The 18264-nt window shown below is 37.7% G+C and overlaps 2 protein-coding genes across 4 annotated transcripts; one reads left to right on the top strand and one right to left on the bottom strand.

The window, feature by feature from the left end:
* The first annotated feature begins 3133 nt into the window (after positions 1 to 3133).
* Positions 3134 to 10176, top strand: LOC137250953 (DNA damage-binding protein 1-like). 3 transcript variants are annotated; one of them, XM_067784729.1, is made up of 7 exons: positions 3134 to 3393; positions 3451 to 5702; positions 5775 to 5892; positions 6540 to 6582; positions 6644 to 6736; positions 6823 to 6928; positions 9884 to 10175. In XM_067784729.1, exons 3-7 carry the CDS (start codon positions 5856 to 5858, stop codon positions 9977 to 9979), a joined length of 375 nt encoding a protein of 124 aa, XP_067640830.1. In that variant the 5' UTR covers positions 3134 to 3393; positions 3451 to 5702; positions 5775 to 5855; the 3' UTR covers positions 9980 to 10175. The 3 variants fall into 3 exon arrangements, 2 of the variants coding, with proteins under 2 accessions (XP_067640830.1, XP_067640831.1); XM_067784730.1 differs by lacking the exon at positions 6540 to 6582 and having other exon boundaries at positions 9884 to 10176; XR_010953124.1 differs by lacking the exons at positions 6540 to 6582; positions 6644 to 6736; positions 6823 to 6928 and having other exon boundaries at positions 9884 to 10174.
* A 1818-nt stretch (positions 10177 to 11994) lies between these two features.
* On the bottom strand, positions 11995 to 17523 carry LOC137249032 (uncharacterized). Its single transcript, XM_067780113.1, has 3 exons — positions 17502 to 17523; positions 12774 to 12921; positions 11995 to 12710 (listed from the first exon to the last, which is right to left on the bottom strand). Exons 1-3 carry the CDS (start codon positions 17516 to 17518, stop codon positions 12435 to 12437), a joined length of 441 nt encoding a protein of 146 aa, XP_067636214.1. The 5' UTR covers positions 17519 to 17523; the 3' UTR covers positions 11995 to 12434.
* Positions 17524 to 18264: the final 741 nt, after the last annotated feature.

The following is an 18264-nucleotide window of genomic DNA, read 5'->3' as shown; positions in this document are numbered from 1 at the left end:
AAGATGTATATTTGCTTACAACCCATAGCAAAGAAGTACATCTACACACAACAAGTACCCGATATTAAATAAAAAATAAACAAGTAAGGAAGGCTAAGTTCGGGTGTAACCGAACATTACATATTCAGTTGAGAGCTATGGTGACAACATAAGGGAAAATAACCATGTAACAAAAGAACCGAGGGTAACCCTGGAATGTGTTTGTATGACATGTGTATCAAATTAAAGAGTATTTTATGAGGGAGTGGGCCATAGTTCTATAGGTGGACGCCATTTAGGGATATCGCCATAAAGGTGGATAAGGGTTGACTCTAGAATTTGTTAGTACAATATGGGTATCAAATGAAAGGGGTTAATGAGCATTTTAAAAGGGAGTGGGCCTTAGTTATATAGGTGGGCGCCTTCTCGAGATATCGCCATAAAGGTGGACCAGGGGTGACTCTAGAATGATTTTGTACAATATGGGTATTAAACGAAAAGTGTTAATGATTATTTCAAAAGGGCGTGGGGCTTAGTTCTATAGGTGGACGCCTTTTCGAGATATCGCCATAAAAATGGACCAGGTGTGACTCTAGAATGCGTTTGTACAATATGGGTATCAAACGAAAGGTGTTAATGAGTATTTTAAAAGAAAGTGGGCCTTAGTTCTATAGGTGGACGCCTTTTCGAGATATCGCCATAAAGGTGGACTAGGGGTGACTCTAGAATATGTTTGTACGATATGGGTATCAAACGAAAGGTGTTAATGAGTATTTTAAAAGAGAGTGGGCCTTAATTCTATAGGTGGACGCCTTTTCGAGATATCGCCAAAAAGGTGGACCAGAGGTGACTCTAGAATTTGTTTGTACCATAGGGTATCAAATGAAAGGGGTTAATGAGCATTTTAAAAGGGAGTGGGCCTTAGTTCTATAGGTGAGCGCCTTTGCGAGATATCGCCATAAAGGTGGACCAAGGGTGACTCTAGAATGCGATTGTACAATATGGGTATGAAACGAAAAGTGTTAATGAGTATTTCAAAAGGGCGTGGGGCTTAGTTCTATAGGTGGAAGCCTTTTCGATATATCGCCATAAAAATGGACCAGGGGTGAATCTAGAATGTGTTTGTAAGATATGGGAATCAAATGAAAGGTGTTAATGAGTATTTTAAAAGGGCGTGTGGCTTAGTTCTATAGGTGGACGCCTTTTCGAGATATCGCCATACAAATGGACCAGGTGTGACCCTAGAATGCGTTTGTACAATATGGGTATCAAACGAAAGGTCTTAATGAGTATCTTAAAAGAGAGTGGGCCTTAGTTTTATAGGTGGACGCCTTTTCGAGATATCGCCATAAAAATGGACCAGGTGTGACCCTAGAATGCGTTTGTACAATATGGGCATGAAACGAAAGGTGTTAATGAGTATTTTAAAAGAGAGTGGGCCTTAGTTCTATAGGTGGACGCCTTTTCGAGATATCGCCATAAAGGTGGACCAGGGGTGACTCTAGAATGCGTTTGTACAATATGGGTATCAAACGAAAGGTGTTAATGAGTATTTTAAAAGAGAGTGGGCCTTATTTCTATAGGTGGACGCCTTTTCGAGATATCGCCATAAAGGTGGACCAGGGGTGACTCTAGAATGCGTTTGTACAATATGGGTATCAAACGAAAGGTGTTAATGAGTATTTTAAAAGGGCGTGGGCCTTAGTTCTATAGGTGGACGCCTTTTCGAGATATCGCCATAAAGGTGGACCAGGGGTGACTCTAGAATACGTTTGTACAATATGGTTATCAAACGAAAGGTGCTAATGAGTATTTCAAGAGGGCGTGGGGCTTAGTTCTATAGTTGGACGCCTTTTCGAGATATCGCCATAAAGGTGGACCAAGGTTGACTCTAGACTTTGTACGAAATGGGTATAAAATGAAAGGTGTTAATGAGTCTTTTTAAAAGGGGGTGGGTCTTAGTTCTATAGGTGGTCGCCTTTTCGAGATATCGCCATAAAGGTGGACCAGGGGTGACTCTAGAATGTGTTTGTACGATATGGCTATCAAATTAAAGGTATTAATGAGGCTTTTAAAAGGAAATGGTGGTAGTTGTATATGTGAAGGCGTTTTCCAGATATCGACCAAAATGTGGGCCAGAGTGACCCAGAACATCAGGCATGCTTAACGAAGTCATTTCGTTTCGTTATTAACGTTGATTATCGTAACGAAGTGATATCGTTTCGTTGGTTAAGCATGCCTGCAGAACATCATCTGTTAATTTATTTATATATATAATACCACGAACAGTATTCCTGCCAAGATTTCAAGGGTTTTTTATTTCGCCCTGCAGAACTTTTTCATTTTATTCTACTTAATACGGTAGGTGTCACACCCATTTTTCAAAGTTTTTTTTAAAGTTATATTTTGCGTCAATAAACCAATCCAATTACCATGTTTCATCCCTTTTCTCGTATTTCTCGAATTTTCTTTTATTTTTGCATTTTGTTGCACAATATCATTACTGGAGTTTAATGTTGACATAATTTACTTATATACTGTAAAATATAAAATTTTTTAATATATTTTTAAATTTTTGAGCTGAAGGCCAATTTAAATAAAAACACAACTTTTTGTATTATAGTTGTATAATTTATTCTTGTCGATATTTCGGCTTTATTCTAAAGCCATCTTCGGGACTAGGGTTATACAAAAAAACAAACCATTAGAACGTATTCTACATAATGTTTACATATATACATATAATAAGCGACTTACTCATATAAATATGTTCGATCGACTAAATTAGCAATGGCCAAAAATCTGTGTTGAAGGTACAAAAAGCGAAAGCATGAAAAATAAACAAATGTACAGAATACCGCAAATGTAAACAAATTTTCAAGAACAGTGAGTATAAACAAAAATTTTACAATAATAAAATACATGTAACAATAGCCGTGTTTTTTAACACGCGTATATACGTTTACGTTTACGGGTAAAAAAAAAACGGCCATCGACAGTTACGCATAGCCATATAAAACATTTGGCAGCACTGCCCCGCAAATGTCAAAATGCCACAAATACTTGGCAGAACTGTATACGTATACATATTTTTTTGGTTTATTTATGATTTTTAATTGAAAATGGAGGCGTTAAGAAAAGTTATTGAGTAATACGACAATTTCTTACATTCGGTCATTCATTATATAAATCGTTTTCAGAATTCCGAAAGTATGTTGCGCGTTATCATTGAAGTTCTAGACATAGCTGAGTTAGCCGACGAGGCAACTTCATCCAGTTCAGATGAAGACTCTGGTAGCGAGGGCGACGCGCCTGGAAGATGTCAAAACTTTGTTGGAACTATTGATGCAATGAGCGAAAAAGATTTTAAGTCCCACATGAGAATCAAGCGAGGCACTGCGGATTTCTTAATAGGTAATTTGCAAAAATGCATATCGCTTCGCGAAGTCTAATGAAAATCTTAAATTACAGAAAGATACTCTCAGAGCCTTTCAGGGCATAGTTGCACATACGTTGGAAGGTCAAAAATAAGTCCCAAATGTTGCGTTTATATTTACGTGTGGTATATTAGCAACACAGTTACCTTTCGTCAACTTGGTAACTTATTTGGAGTGACGAAATCATAAGTCACGAGTACATCAAATGGCCACAAGGGCCGGAAATATAAAGGAACTGCTACAAGTTTTACGAAAAACGACAAATACCCAACGTAATTGGGCAATAGACTGCACACATATAGCCATAAAAGCGCCTAAGGTTGGAAAGGAAAACTATTTTGATAGAAAGCAAAATTACAGTTTAGTTTTGCAAGCGGCTGTAGATGCAGACAAAAAGTTTATAGATATTTATTGTGGTGAACCAGGCTATTTGCATGACAGTCGTGTTCTTCGAAGATCCTCGCTTTTCGCACATGCTGAACAAAGCTATGAGGAAATGTTTCCAAATTCAACTTTTTTACTTGGAGATTCGGCATATTTTATTACAAAGTGGTTAGTGCCTCCATATAAAGACAATGGACACCTCACGAAACTTCAGAGAAGTTTTAATCAGCGGCATTCACAAACGCGAGTGACAGTAGAAAACACTTTCGGTTTGTTCAAAACACGGTTCCGACGATTGCTAAAGTTTACAGATCATACTGATATAAATTCATCACGAATTTAATTTGTAGTATTTGTGTTATGCATAACATATGCATAATAAAAGACGATATTGGTGAAGAAGAAAATGTAGAGCAAGTGGGCTTAAACTTTGGGTTTGAAATAGTTGATTTTGGTAGTTCACACCTAAGTTGCCGAGATGAATTATTTAACTATCTTTACCAAAATAACTAGTCCTTTCAATCAGCGGCGGATAAAGTACATGCTTTTAAAAAATGTATTGATTATTAGTTTTAATTATCACACAACAAATAAAAACTTTGTTCATAATGAATCACATTGAATTCATATGAGGACTTCTTGCTCATCGACTTTTCTTTTGGAGTAGCGCATCTTTTACACACGGCAACTCTATCAATTCAATTATTTGACATGGATTTGGCACAACTTACCCATTGTTTACTATTTATAGATTTGCAATCTACTAAAGAGAAATGCTGGCTGTCTTTAAAAAATTTACCAGCTGGATTAAGATTGAGTGAAACAAATTGCATTATTCCGTTCTTGTCTTTTCGCGCGAGTGGACGTCCAGTGTCATCCTCAACTCAACGTCGATTTTTTCAGACTTTTTGCGTTGAGTTGAAAATCAAAATAGGCCTCAGGGTTGGCTTCTATGCTTCCCTCGGGCGTTTTGGCGGAGTTAGGAGTTGCAATTCCTCTCTAACCTGGAGTTAGGGTGGTGTTATTGCACTCCTAGCAGGAATCAGTAAAATAATAATTGGCGTGGTGCCACTTAAAATACCAAACAATATACACAAACGCAATTGTGAAATAAAAACATGGCTACAAGCCACATTTTGGAAAAACATCAGTGCTGGCGTGGTGCCAAATAAAAAAGAAAAAACCTACTATATATACATAATGTGAAAGACATATATTGGAAAATTGAAAGATAATTTTCGAAAGTGAATCAATCTAATTAACTGGCGTGGTGCCAACAAAAAAAAAAAAAAAAAAAAAAAACCATGAATACAAAATTGAACAAAACTTTAAATTAATCAAACTAATAAACTGGCGTGGTGCCACAAAAAAACCATGAATAATACATAATTGGAAAAAAACTTTAAAGTGAAATTAATTACTATAAGTAAAATAACGGAATAACAAGCTACTGAAAATAACGGAGCTATAATAACAGGACAATACATGACGCCATAGTAGGCTAACGGAACATATAACTGTTCCCAACATTAATAATGGGATTAAAATTTCCCGTGTGTAGTGTCTCTACACCAGTCAAGCAAATGTGTCAGTGTTTGAAGTTGATGACAGATACACACACAAATTAAATAACCAAAGACAATAAATACTAAATAAGAGGGACAATTGGCGTTTTAAAGCTTTTTGAGCTGGCCATATGAAATTCAAACCACAAAAAAAAAAAAAACAAATTGCATTTAACAAAAATTGATGGATCATGCCATTCTCTGGTGGAATTCAATGGCAAAGTGGTGGCTGGTATAAACAGTTTTGTACCTCTTTATGAATTGGCTAATGAAAAGGAGTTGCGAATGGAATGTAATATACAAAATAATATATCTGATTTGTATCTAAAAGCCAAAGGTGTGCTATAATGCAGTGAAGTTTACGAAGTATGTATAAATATGTATATATAACACTTCTTATTCTATTCAGGTGACTGGTGGGCGATTTAATACGTTCAATGACTTTACTGCAACACAAGCAAGTTGAGATATCTCGTGGCTGTGATGCAAAATGGATGCGTGCCGTCGAAATTTTGGAATTTACATTGGTAATTCTATACGACAGCATGACACTGCTAATACGCGTCGAAAAATATCGAAAGAGGTGTCAAACGCGTATTAATCTCGACAACAATAATCCGAAACCGAAAATAAAAATTTTATCTCTGTCCGGAGATATTTGCAGTTGAAATTGGCGATTTTAATATGGGTGTTGTAAAGTACCCACAACAAAAATTGTGAACATAAGTGTTTTGTGCGGATATAGTTTTGGTCTCCAAACCGGTTTTGGATCCACCCAGGGTAATTTTTTTAAGCGCGGCCGAAGTTGGCGCTTTTCATGTGGTTGTAATGTGTACCCACAAAAAAAATTGTGAACGCAGAAGGCGGGAGTCACGCTTATACCACACACCCGGACTTGGCATGGCGTAGCCCAGGGTTATTTTTTATAAGCGCGGCCGAAGGCCGCCAATGTAGAAAGGTGTTCTGCGCAAAAATACTATGGATTTCACCCCCGGTTTCAGAGGGACCCGCGGGTCTTTTCTTGGTTTTTCGTTAATATCTTTTGAATGAGTTAAATTTTTTATTTTCCGGTTTCGGATTATTAGTACTGATGTCAAGGCGCGTCGTTTGACATCTCTCTCGACGCGTATTAGCAGTGTCATGCTGTCGTATAGAATTACCGATACATTCTTAGGCTCGGAGACTTCTGCAAATCTTTTTGTTTTTCAAAAGCATAGGTAAAAAGTTATCAAATTATTTCGATCCAACATCATATCTATCATTCTTTCTACACTCCAGTGCGGCCACCACAGATGAAGAGCGACAGCTGTTGCCTGAGGTAGCTGGCTTTCATTTGGGCGATGTTGTGAATATATTCCGTCACGATTCATAGTAATACAAAGTGTTGGCGAACGCACTACACCTATTTAAGGTTGTGTGTTGTATTGTTGTTGATGTTGTTTTTGTATTGACAATAGTGCTTCGCCATTCAATGGGCACGACCACTTTCAAATTGTCATCAAAGTCCTGTATCGGGAGTCCAAGCTAACTGGCAGTTGGAACAGCAGCAGATTGGTGTTAGAGGTAGGCTCTACATTACAATTAAAAAGATCGTTGGTGTCATGTGCGGACACATCGCATGCAGGACATACACTATGTATTACGTTAAGTTGGGCCAGGGTGACTCGTGTCTCCCTTGGTAGTGTGCTTTGTTCTTCTCCTAGAGTAGGATATTGTATAATAATAACAGGGTTCACCAGGCGTATCCAGTTGTTGTTGTTGTTGTTGTAGCGATAAGGTTGCTCCCCGAAGGCTTTGGGGAGTGTTATCGATGTGATGGTCCTTTGCCGGATACAGATCCGGTACGCTCCGGTAACACAGCACCATTAAGGTGCTAGCCCGACCATCTCGGGAACGATTTATTTGGCCACATTAAACCTTCAGGCCGTCCCGTCCCTCCCCACCCGCAAGTTCCATGAGGAGCTTGGGGTCGCCTGAGCCTCCTCTGTTAGTGAAACAGGATTCGCCGCGGATAGGTGAGGTTGACAATTGGGTTTGGAGAAGCTGTATATTGCGCTGGCAACCTGAAGGGTTGCGCTATACATCCCCTTGAATCTGGTATTTTAGCCGCCTCTTACGACAGGCATACCTACCGCGGGTATATTCTGACCCCCTAACCCGCTGGGGGAGCGTGTCCAGTCAAAGGTGTTTACCGATTCTGTGTGGATTTTGCTTGCGTTGGCAGGTGTCGGATCTCGTTAAAGAGCTTATGGAGACGGCGCTACATCAAGCAGTTGTTTCCTAGGGTGTCCTGGTTCGTGACAAGAAAAAACTCTGTTGAGCATTTCGTTGTGCTCTTTGGCCCCGCTATGTAGGTGGTGTTCGGCGGTCATAAGGAGACATTAGGTGGCAGTTCTGATTGCAGCATTTTGACAGGCCTGTAACCTTTTTTTTTAAGGTCAGGCGACCAAACTGGAGACGCGTTACTAATAAGCAGCCGGCCAATTGCCTTGTACATGGTTAGCAATGTTTCTTTATGTTTTCCCCAGGTGCTGCCGGCAAGCTACTTGAGGATTTTGTTGCGGCTTTGTGCTTTGGATACAGTTTTGGTGGCATGCGCCTTGAAGGCCAGATTATTATCGAACGTTACCCCTAAGATCTTTTGGTGACTGACCGTTGGTAGTGTGGCACTATCAACGTGAACGTCCAATATTTGCGACATCTGTTCCTTTGTCGGTGATAATGCCAGGTTGCGCGAGGTGAAGAAACTAGAAATATGTTGTTGTTGTAGCAGTGCTTCGCCCCATCCAATAGGTGCGAGCAATCACAAATTGTCATCAATGTCCTCTAAAGGGGCTCCAAGGAAACTTGCTGTTTCAACAGGGGTGGACCATAATGAGAGGGGTGGGTGTTAGAGGCGTTGGTTCCACAGTACAGTTAAAGAGATGGTTGGTGTCATGTGGGGACACATTACAAGCAGGACATGTGCTTTGTATGTCGGGGTTGATTCTGGATAGGTAAGAGTTTAACCTGTTACAGTACCCAGACCGAAGTTGAGCTAGAGTGACGCGCGTTCTTCTGCTAGTTTTAGGTATTTTTTTTTGAGTACATGATTCACCGGACAATTCCTGTCATAGGGGTCCGACGCCTGTTTGTGGATTTCACTGAGGACCTGCTTGTGTTTTTTAGCTTCATACGGCTGCGTTCTCAGGTGCCGTATTTCCTCATAATGCTTACGGAGATGACTCCTTAAGCCCCGAGGCGCTGTTGGCTCATCAATCAGATGTCTGCTGGGATGCCCAGGTTTGTGGGTATTCAACAGGAACTGCTTGGTTAGCATTTCATTTGTCTCTAATGGTGTGTATTCTCGCCTCATTATGTAGATGTAGTTCTGGGGACATAAGAAGATAGCCCGTTGCAGTTCTAAGGGCGGTATTTTGGCAGGCCTGTAGCTTCTTGCAGTGAGTAGTCTTTAGGATTGGCGACGACCATATCGGGGATTCGTAACATGCAATCGGCCGGCCAATTGCCAATTTGGAGGTGGTGATGAGTGTTTCTTTATCTTTACCCTAAGTGCTGCCGGCAAGAGATGTGAGGATTTTATTGCGGCTCTGGATTTTCGGTACAATTGCGGCTGCATGCTCACCAAAATGTAGATCCTGATCGAGAGAGATGTGAGGATTTTATGCGGCTCTGGATTTTCGGTACAATTTCGGCTGCATGCTCACCAAAATGTAGATCCTGATCGAAACTAGAAAGATCGAAAAAACTAGAAAGATTGGAGAGATAGCTGTTTACCTTAGAAACTAATTCATCTATTGAAGGGCCAGGTCCCATTGCCATAATCGTGCAGTCGCCGGCATAGGTAATGATTGTAACACCTTCTGGTGGGGAAGGGAACTTTGATATGTAGAAATGAGATTAGGCGGGGATTGGACACCATCATGTGGGACCCCCTTTTTAATTTTCCTTAGCTTTGAGATTTCGTCCCTAAATTGAACCGATGCTTGCCGACCATTCAGATAATTAGCGGTCCATCTTTTTAGAAAAGGGGACAGATGTGAGCCTAATATATATGTATGTCTTGGAGTAGCGTGCTGTGTTTGACTGTGTGAAAAGCTTATGACAAGTCAAGTACCACGAGCACCGTCCTGTGATTGTGATATAGTCTATACCCCATACAAACCGATGGTTCACATAAGAAGCTTTTCGTAATCTCTGCCCCAGCTAGAAGTTAAAAATTTCATCAAATACGTACGTATACGTCATATGTTACTCAGGTAAGTGATTCATAGCTATGTCATGCAGATCACAAGAAACGTGAAACTTTGTATTCTCACACAAGTTACCTACTTTTTTATATTTTTTATAGTTATCTAAAAATTTGCTTCCTTAGTTCAGCTCCTTTCATTAAAGATATGTCACGTCCTTCCTTGTTTTTAATTGATGTTGAAAACGATAAAGTTAATAGTGCCCTAAACTCAAAACTACCACTCATTACCATATTGTTATTTTAAAAAGTTTTTTTTTCTATTACAGCATCGCCGTAACAATAGTTATAATTCAACACGCGTATCCCCTACCAGTACGTTGAAGCGACAAAGATATTATGAAAGCAATAAATATCCCTTGTAGGGAGTCTCGATGGAAAGTTCATCCGGGAATGGAATACAAGCTAATCGCTAATGACAAAATAAATCCACTGCCTGGAGTTTTAGAGGACACAAGTCCCAACATGTGACTTCCTAACTACACTAAAAACCTTTCTTCTAGCATCACCACAGCGTTGAATGCCATAACTACTATAAATTACTGTCTTAATATATGATTGAAAATTAGAATTAAAATGTATTTATTATATATAATAATCTTGTGTCCTGGTTTTACTGGAACAACTCCTTCAGAAATTACTGAACCGAATTTTGTATGTATATATGGTAGGTGTGCGTGAACGTAGCTAAATATGTTTCATACTATTGGGTAACCAGGGCCTGGAGATATCTGCCTAAATATGGATCCCGGAGACCATACAACGAGAGTTTATATACCCTTGCTCTGCTCTGGAGATAGAAAGCTATATATAAACCAGAAGTACCTCCAAGGATTTTTGTGTTGTTTTAACGATATGGGTATCAACCGAAAGATATGAACAAATGGTTTTTATTTCAATATCTCCCTAGGTATTGGCCTCAACTGGGGTCGAGATAAAAGGTAGAGGTAAATAGTAAGGGCAACAGTAGAAATAGGGGCAAGGTTAGAAAGGAAAAGAAAGAGGGTAAGAAAAGACATTATTGCGATTGAGGGATACGGAAAATATTAACGTCAGGGTAGGATATTCCCTATTACGGATTTAAAAGCAGGCCTGGGGAATTTCGGATGCGATCGCCATCTAGAAACAAAAGCTGTAATAATGAACAAAGATATCTACCCTACCCACAATTTTCTTTAACTTCTTCATTCGAATAATGAGCAAAGACATCTACCCTACCCACAATTTTCTTTAACTTCTTCATTCGAAAATACCATTCCTAATGTAGTCACTTTTAGCTGATGGATTGGTATTAACGAAAACGACCTATCGCAAAATAGAATGGTTTCCCAATGATCCCGGTAACATTGATACAACGGTGGATACTATAACAGAAGTAACATTAAACTTGTATACTTTATTTAATTAACTGTTTTGTATGCTGTCTTAAAACAGGTGCTGTGTTACACGATTGATAAAAATTAAAATTAATTCATAAAATTCATTTAAATTTGCTGACTTCATGTATATACATTTATTTATTAGTATATCCACTGCTGAGTGGAATACCTCGGCTGCCAGTTCGAATGCGCGCTATTTCAGAAGCATGGCATTTTCCAAACAAACTCTGAGACAGTACGTTTTCGAAGTATCAGCCGAGGTATTCCACTCAGTAGTCTATATATAGTCGTCTTTTGTAACAAAATTAAATTATCATATTCAAAATATATTTGTCTAATTATCACAAAATTAAATTCTTCAATTCAATCATTTTAAATTTACATACATATTTACACAAATTCATCACATAATTCAGCTTATAAATTCGCTTACTTTGCTAAAATACTAACGATTATTTTTTTTTAATACTTAATTTACCCTTAGCCCGGAATTTCGAAATAAATATACTATCAACTAAGTTTTTAAATTCATTGTTTACCACATTTTAAATTCATTGTTGTTTTTTAACTTTTTTTAATTTTAAAACTCATTTGCATCTTAATAAAAATTGAGCAATTGCTTCAGCTTAAGACTTCCCTCCTTCTACTTGAATTTTTGTTTAAGAAAATTTATGTGAAGTTTCAGAAATCTTAAGAAGAAGCAATTATTTTTCGATCGTGGTATTCACGCTTTTGTGTACTCAGTGCATCTGTTGTATAAACTTGGGAGAGCGTGAGCATAATGTGTTGTGAAGTACCTGAAAAATGCTGAAATACATTGAATCAAATTCATTTGCTTAAATATCTTAGTAAACAACTTGTGATATTTATCACAATTTTGCAACAATTGAAGTTGATTGTAGAAGTATTGAAGTGTAAGTGTAACATACGTATGAGTTGTTTACTAATATATTTAAGCAAATGAATTTGATTCAACATATTTCAGCATTTTTCAGGTACTTCACAACACATTATGCTCACGCTCTCCCAAGTTTATACAACAGATGCACTGAGTACACAAAAGCGTGAATTCCTTGGCTTAAGGAGCATTTAATCTCTCCGAAATCATATTTTTGATATCCTCGTAAAATTGTCTTTTTAACTCTAACTTTTTTTCATAGTAGTTCTCCTTTGCACTCTTTCTTTTTCGGGGATTGCTTGTTCCAGTAGTCAAATGTACTCGGTTGGAGGCTACATAGCACAACGACTGGACTGGCAAATGAGTTTCCACTGGACGCTGGCACATCTCCCAAAGGATCGCGATTGCAAGTCGACAAACCCCTTGACGTGGAAGCTATATTGCGCTGAGACTTTGTGTTCGATGATGAGCCTTCAGTGGACAACAACAGGTTATCACGAAGTAAACAGGACTCTATCAATAAATATAAAAAAAATATTGTATTTAAGAGAAACTAATAGATGAACAATTAGTGAAATATTTACCACCAGTAGCTAACGAACAGCGCTCAGATAATGGCCTTTGCATTCTTGAGCCTAAATTCAGGCTGTGAGAATTTGAGATTATTGGTTCACGGCCAAAAATCTCATCCATTTCTTCTATAAATGGAGCTTGGCAATATGTTGCACCGGTCTGCCTGTTGTTGTCCTTGGCGCTTTTATACGCTATCAAAAGTGTGCGTATCTTCGCCTCCAACGCCTTTATTGTTACACTGGTGTCCTACAAAATCAATATAAAACATAATCAACCTTTTAAATACAAAATTTAGTAAAAGAAACATACCAAAAAGCCTCGTCCAAACATATCTTCCAACACGTTCACGTACGCATACTTCTTTTTCCTGCTATGCTTAAACTCGTCCTTTCGGGCACTGTAGCACTGCATCAAAAGAAGCGTCTCCTCTCTCGTCCAACGTTTCCTTGATTCTTTTCTGAAAAAATTGAGTAAATATACATTATTTATTATTTTTTTTTTTGGGGTTTGGTTGCATGGCACGGACGTTAGTCCATAACGCCAGGTTATATATCGGATTGTTTTTTCTTCAGCTTGTTCCTGTTTTCCGTTTGTTGTTTTCTTTGTAGAGGTTGGTTTAGTTTTGCCAGGATGAATCTTTACAATGATTGCTTTGCCTTTGTAACGAAATTACAAAGATGTTGTAGATTTATCTTGGTGGCATCTATGGTTTCACCAGAAGCAACAAAGAAAAAATCGTCTGCGAATTGATATATTTGAGTGTTGGTATTAGCAGTATCATGAAGTTTGGATGTATAAATGTTAAATAGTATGGGAGATAAACAGCTACCTTGGGGACTTCCATTGTAAATATTAATGACCTCCTTGCCTATGTTAAGAGGTCTGAGGGCTAGGAAGTTTATTATCCATTCAATGTATAGCTGATCAATTTGTAGTTCAAAAAGCATATCTTTAAGAGCGCTTATGTCGACGCAGTTGTATGCGTTGGATATGTCGGTGGAGCAGAGAATTACGTGTTTTTTCTCATTTTTTGATACACTGATATTGTTTAGGATGTAATTTAGACATACAGAGCATGATTTGTTTTTCCTGTAAGCAAAGGAATTTTTGGGAAGGCAATTGTTGGTTTCTAGAAAGTTGTATAATCTGTTTTTTATACATGAATTAATAATTTTTAAGAGTACAGGTATTAAGGAAATCCGTCTGAAATTTTTGATATTGACTGAGATCAGAATCTTTTTTTGGAATCGGAACTACCTTAATTGCTCTCCAATGGTCAGGAATTTGATTTGATAAGAAAAGGTCATTTAGTATTGTTTTTAAATTGTTTAGTGTCAGCTCTGGTAACGCTTTGATCATATTGTATGAGATGCCGTCAATACCCGCAGCAGTCCTTTTTTTTTATTGGCCAAAACTAGTTGGATTTCTTCAAATGTGAAAGCTAAATCAAGGTTTGGTTCCACTTCGGTGTTTATTGCAAGTCTTAAAGAGTTACTTGGTACTTGGTCGTTCAACATATTCAAGAAATCTTTATTGTAGTTATCACACCATGTTTGAGAGATATTTTGACTGAAGTCTCCTCTAAGGGCCTTTACAAATTTCCATGCACCTTTGCCTTTACTCAGATCTAATTCTTCAATTTTACTATTAAAATTGTTTTTTTTTGCCCTTTTCACATCTTTTTTCCATTGTTTTTTGGTTGTAATTAAATTTTCAAAATTTTCGGGATTGGGGATGAGTTTGGCCTTCTTGAATGCCACAATAAGAAGTCTGTATGATTTGTTTATTTCCTCATTCCACCAAGATTTGGGGATTCGGTTATTCTTAACAACATATGTAGCATCTTTGATTTCATCTTTGATTTTTTCTTCAAAAACACCTAGAGACGAGTCGCATTCAAGTTCATTTAGTGACTTGATGAGTTTTTTTTTGGAAATGAATTTAGTGATGTATGTGCTAATGTTAGTTTCTATTGTAATAGGAAAGTGATGGCTTCCTCCAATTCTGGTTTGATCTACAGAAAATTTGTATATGAAATTGTTATTGACGAAACATAAGTCGAGTACTGATCCGTTGTTTGTACGGATGTCACTTTTAAATGTGTAGGTGCCATCATTTATATTGGTAAAGTTGGATTGTTGTATAAGATGATTTAAGTGCTTTCCCTTATTTGATTCACATGTGTCACCCCAAGCAGTGGATCTTGCATTAAAATCACCAATTAAAAAAACATTGTTGTATCGTTCTAAAAAATTTAAAATTCTGGAAATTTCACCAGTGAAGTTAAATAAATAAATGTAAGGCGCGATAACCTCCGAAGAGATCTAAGGCCGAGCTTCTCTCCAATTTGCGTCGTGCTCCTCTTGATTTTCCCTACAAATTGGCCGGACGGGACCTACATGTTTTATGCCGACTCCGAACGGCATCTGCAAAGTAGATGAGTTTTCACTGAGAGCTTTTCATGGCAGAAATACACCCGAAGTGCTTGCCAAACACTGCCGAGGGGCGACCCCGCTTAGAAAAATTTTCTTCTAATTGAAAAATCTTATTTCTAAAATTTTTGATGTTGCTTTGCCCGGGAGTTGAACCCAGGGCATACGGTGTGATAGGCGGAGCACGCTACCATCACACCACGGTGGCCGACACCAGTGAAGTTACTGGTATTTATATTTGGAGGGAAATATACGCTGCAAATTATTATGTTTGGACTTAAGTTTTTTGTTTGTATAATTAAAACATCATATTCACTATTGAAATTAATTTTGTGGAATTTGATTTCTCGTTTGACAGCTATGGCTACGCTACCATAGCCATCATTCCTATGTTTTTTACATAAATTAAAATTGAGTATTTTTCTATGAGATGTGTTTCTGGATAAGAATACTTCGCTTAAGCAAGCGAAGTCAAAATTGTATTTGTTTAGGTAAAATTCTATTGTGTTTATATTAGCTTTTAATGATTGACAATTATATTGCATTATTTTCATGATTTTTGAAGGGATTTGATTGTTGAATATGGAGAGTATTTTTTGAGCAATTATTGCTTCAAATTGGCCTTTGAGGCCTTGAATTTCTTCAAGAGCGTTGGAGTTGTTATGTTCTAGAGATATTTTTTGGGTGATTTTAATTAATTGATTTATGAACTTTCCAAATTGGGATACTAATCCTTTTTGGTATTCAGGAGAGTTGAATACAGGATTAATTGGATTTGTTTGTCTAACTATTTTGGGAGGAGATTCTCTGGGAGGTGGGGTCATGTATCTTTCATTGCCCTTTATGGCCACATGGCTATATTGTTTTTTGGTGAAATTTCTATTTATTTCAGTGTCTTTATCAACAATGTTTGAATATTCATTTTCCAACGCAGGGAAGTCTGTTTCCTCAACTTCAAGCATTTCAAATCTGTTACCACCACGAGGGTAGTACAAATCCAGTGCCTCCTTTCTTGTTAGCCTCATGACAGCCCTGACCCGGGCAATCTTTGCTTCTTTTTCCCACTGTGGGCATATATTCCTATCTCTGGCTGAGTGGCCTTGATTATTGCATAGAATGCAGGTGTTAGATACACATTTTGGATTTTGACATTCAGCTTTACCACATGTTAAGCAACGTGTCTTCGTTTTACACGACATCTTTGTGTGACCAATTCTGCCACAATTTTCACATTGTCTGCGGGAAGGGATGAAAAACTCAACATTTAGCTTTGTATAGTTGTATATAATGTGGGTAGGAATGTTATTTCCTGAAAACCCAATTTTTAAAGTCATAGTCGCAATATACTTGTCAGTGTTGGGGTCTTTTCGTGTAAAGCGTTTCACCCACACTATAGGTATAGTCGTGATTGCTTCTTTGGCAACATCATCATCTGAGAAGCAGAGTGGGACTCCTTTTACAATTCCATATATTTCCAAGGAAGTTATTGGAATGAATGGTTTCAAGTCTCTTTGGATGACACGTTGGTCTATAACAAAGTTATTAGCATGATATGTACTTTTAAAGATACTTTTATATAACGTTCTTCCAATGGCTTGGATGTGGTCAATGTCTTTTATACGCAAGTCTCTTATTTGACTGAATAGTGTGAGACCATTTGTCACTTTTTCATTTTTCAATGTGTTATGTGACGAAGAGTCTACTAGCGCAAACATTTCACCTTGGAAATTTTGAGGGTATTGTATTAACGGTCTGTCCTCATATTTTTGTCTTGCACTGTTTTGTGCATTACCTATATTTATGGTTGTAACTGTACTTATGTTTGGGTTCGTGCCTTTAGCTGTGTCTGTTTCATTTCCTTCCATTTCTACACTACCACTAGCATTGCCTACTGTCACACTATTATTGTTGCTTTCTTCTTTCCCGCCATTTTTGGCGCTTTTGGCGCCTTTTTTGCTTTCATCATCCCCAAACTTCAATTCTATATCCATGGCTTGAGCCATGTTGAAATTAACATTAGAATTTTCATTTGATTTGATGGATGCAACACTCGATTTTTCATTGATTTTGGACATTTCCTTGCACATGGAATCCTCACCTTTATATTTCACCAAACCCTCACTACTAAGCTCGAAGAACCCAGTTACATTTTAATTTTTTTCTATTTTAGCTTTTTTGTTAGCTCCGGTTGCATTAGGTGCATCCTTTGCATCCGTGGACGTCACCGACCGTCGGGTCGGCGACGCCATAGTGTCTTTAAGATTTCTAGGTGCCTTGTAAGACACCTTTGCCTTTTTTTCTTTGGGCACTGTAATAAATTGCTTTTTTCTTTTTTTGTTATTAATTTATCCAAAAGTATCAATATATATTTTTTTGTGTCACACAACCAAAATACTCACCAATTTAAATGTATATATGTATCGTAGACAATAAATTAAACGTGAGAACAGTTCTAAATATATTTGACACACACAAAAATTGTAAGTCACTAACATGTAACACTTAAAGAAAAACGCGGGACGATCCACTTTACTCAACGATTTAAGTCCGAATGTGTATATACATTATTTAGAAATTTTTATAATATTTACACAAAAGTACTTACATTTCTCCTGCTGACATTTTGTTTTTTAATTAGGGATGGTAAAACAAAAAAAAAAAAAATTTCTTCTAATTGAAAAACCTTATTTCTAAAATTTTGATGTTGCTTTGCCCGGGGTGTGAACTCAGGGCATACGTTGTAGTAGGCGGAGCACGCTACCATCACAGCACGGTGGCCGCCATTACCCGGGTACTAATTACGCGGCTATTACATGGGTACCCGGGCTTATCAGCTCTACTACTATTGACCAAACATACCTTATTGAATTTCACTGAAAATCCCTGGAACTATTGGCGTTGTTTTTCTGGAGTCACATTCGAAAGAGTTATTCACCTTTTTTATTAGACTGCGATTTAGGAAATAATTTTTAGTACAAGTTTAAACTACAATTACAGTTAGGTATTGTTTGAGCAGGGAGACAAGGATAAACTCTAGTTGTTGTTGTTGTAGCGATACGGACACTCCCGAACTCTAGTCATGCTTAATTGTAGTTTATACTTGCCCCAAGAAACGAACTTTATGCGATACACAATGCTATGGTCACGTTGCTTCGCTTTGACAGTGAATGAAACTTCTAGCCACTTTTTTCGCTTTGAAGCGATCAAAGCAATACGCAGTTTAAAGATGAGCTAGGTGACACGAGTTCTCTTAAGCAAGTAGGTGCGCCTGCACAGGGCGGCAGAATTTGGGGGGGGCGGAAAAATTTGGAACATGAAATGCATTTTTTTATTGTTCCGTGAAATTGTTCAAATGGCGTAAGAAACCC

The sequence above is a fragment of the Eurosta solidaginis genome, chromosome 4 (assembly GCF_040869045.1).
Source record: "Eurosta solidaginis isolate ZX-2024a chromosome 4, ASM4086904v1, whole genome shotgun sequence".
NCBI lineage: Eukaryota > Metazoa > Arthropoda > Insecta > Diptera > Tephritidae > Eurosta > Eurosta solidaginis.
This window is presented reverse-complemented; position numbering and strand designations above follow the sequence as displayed.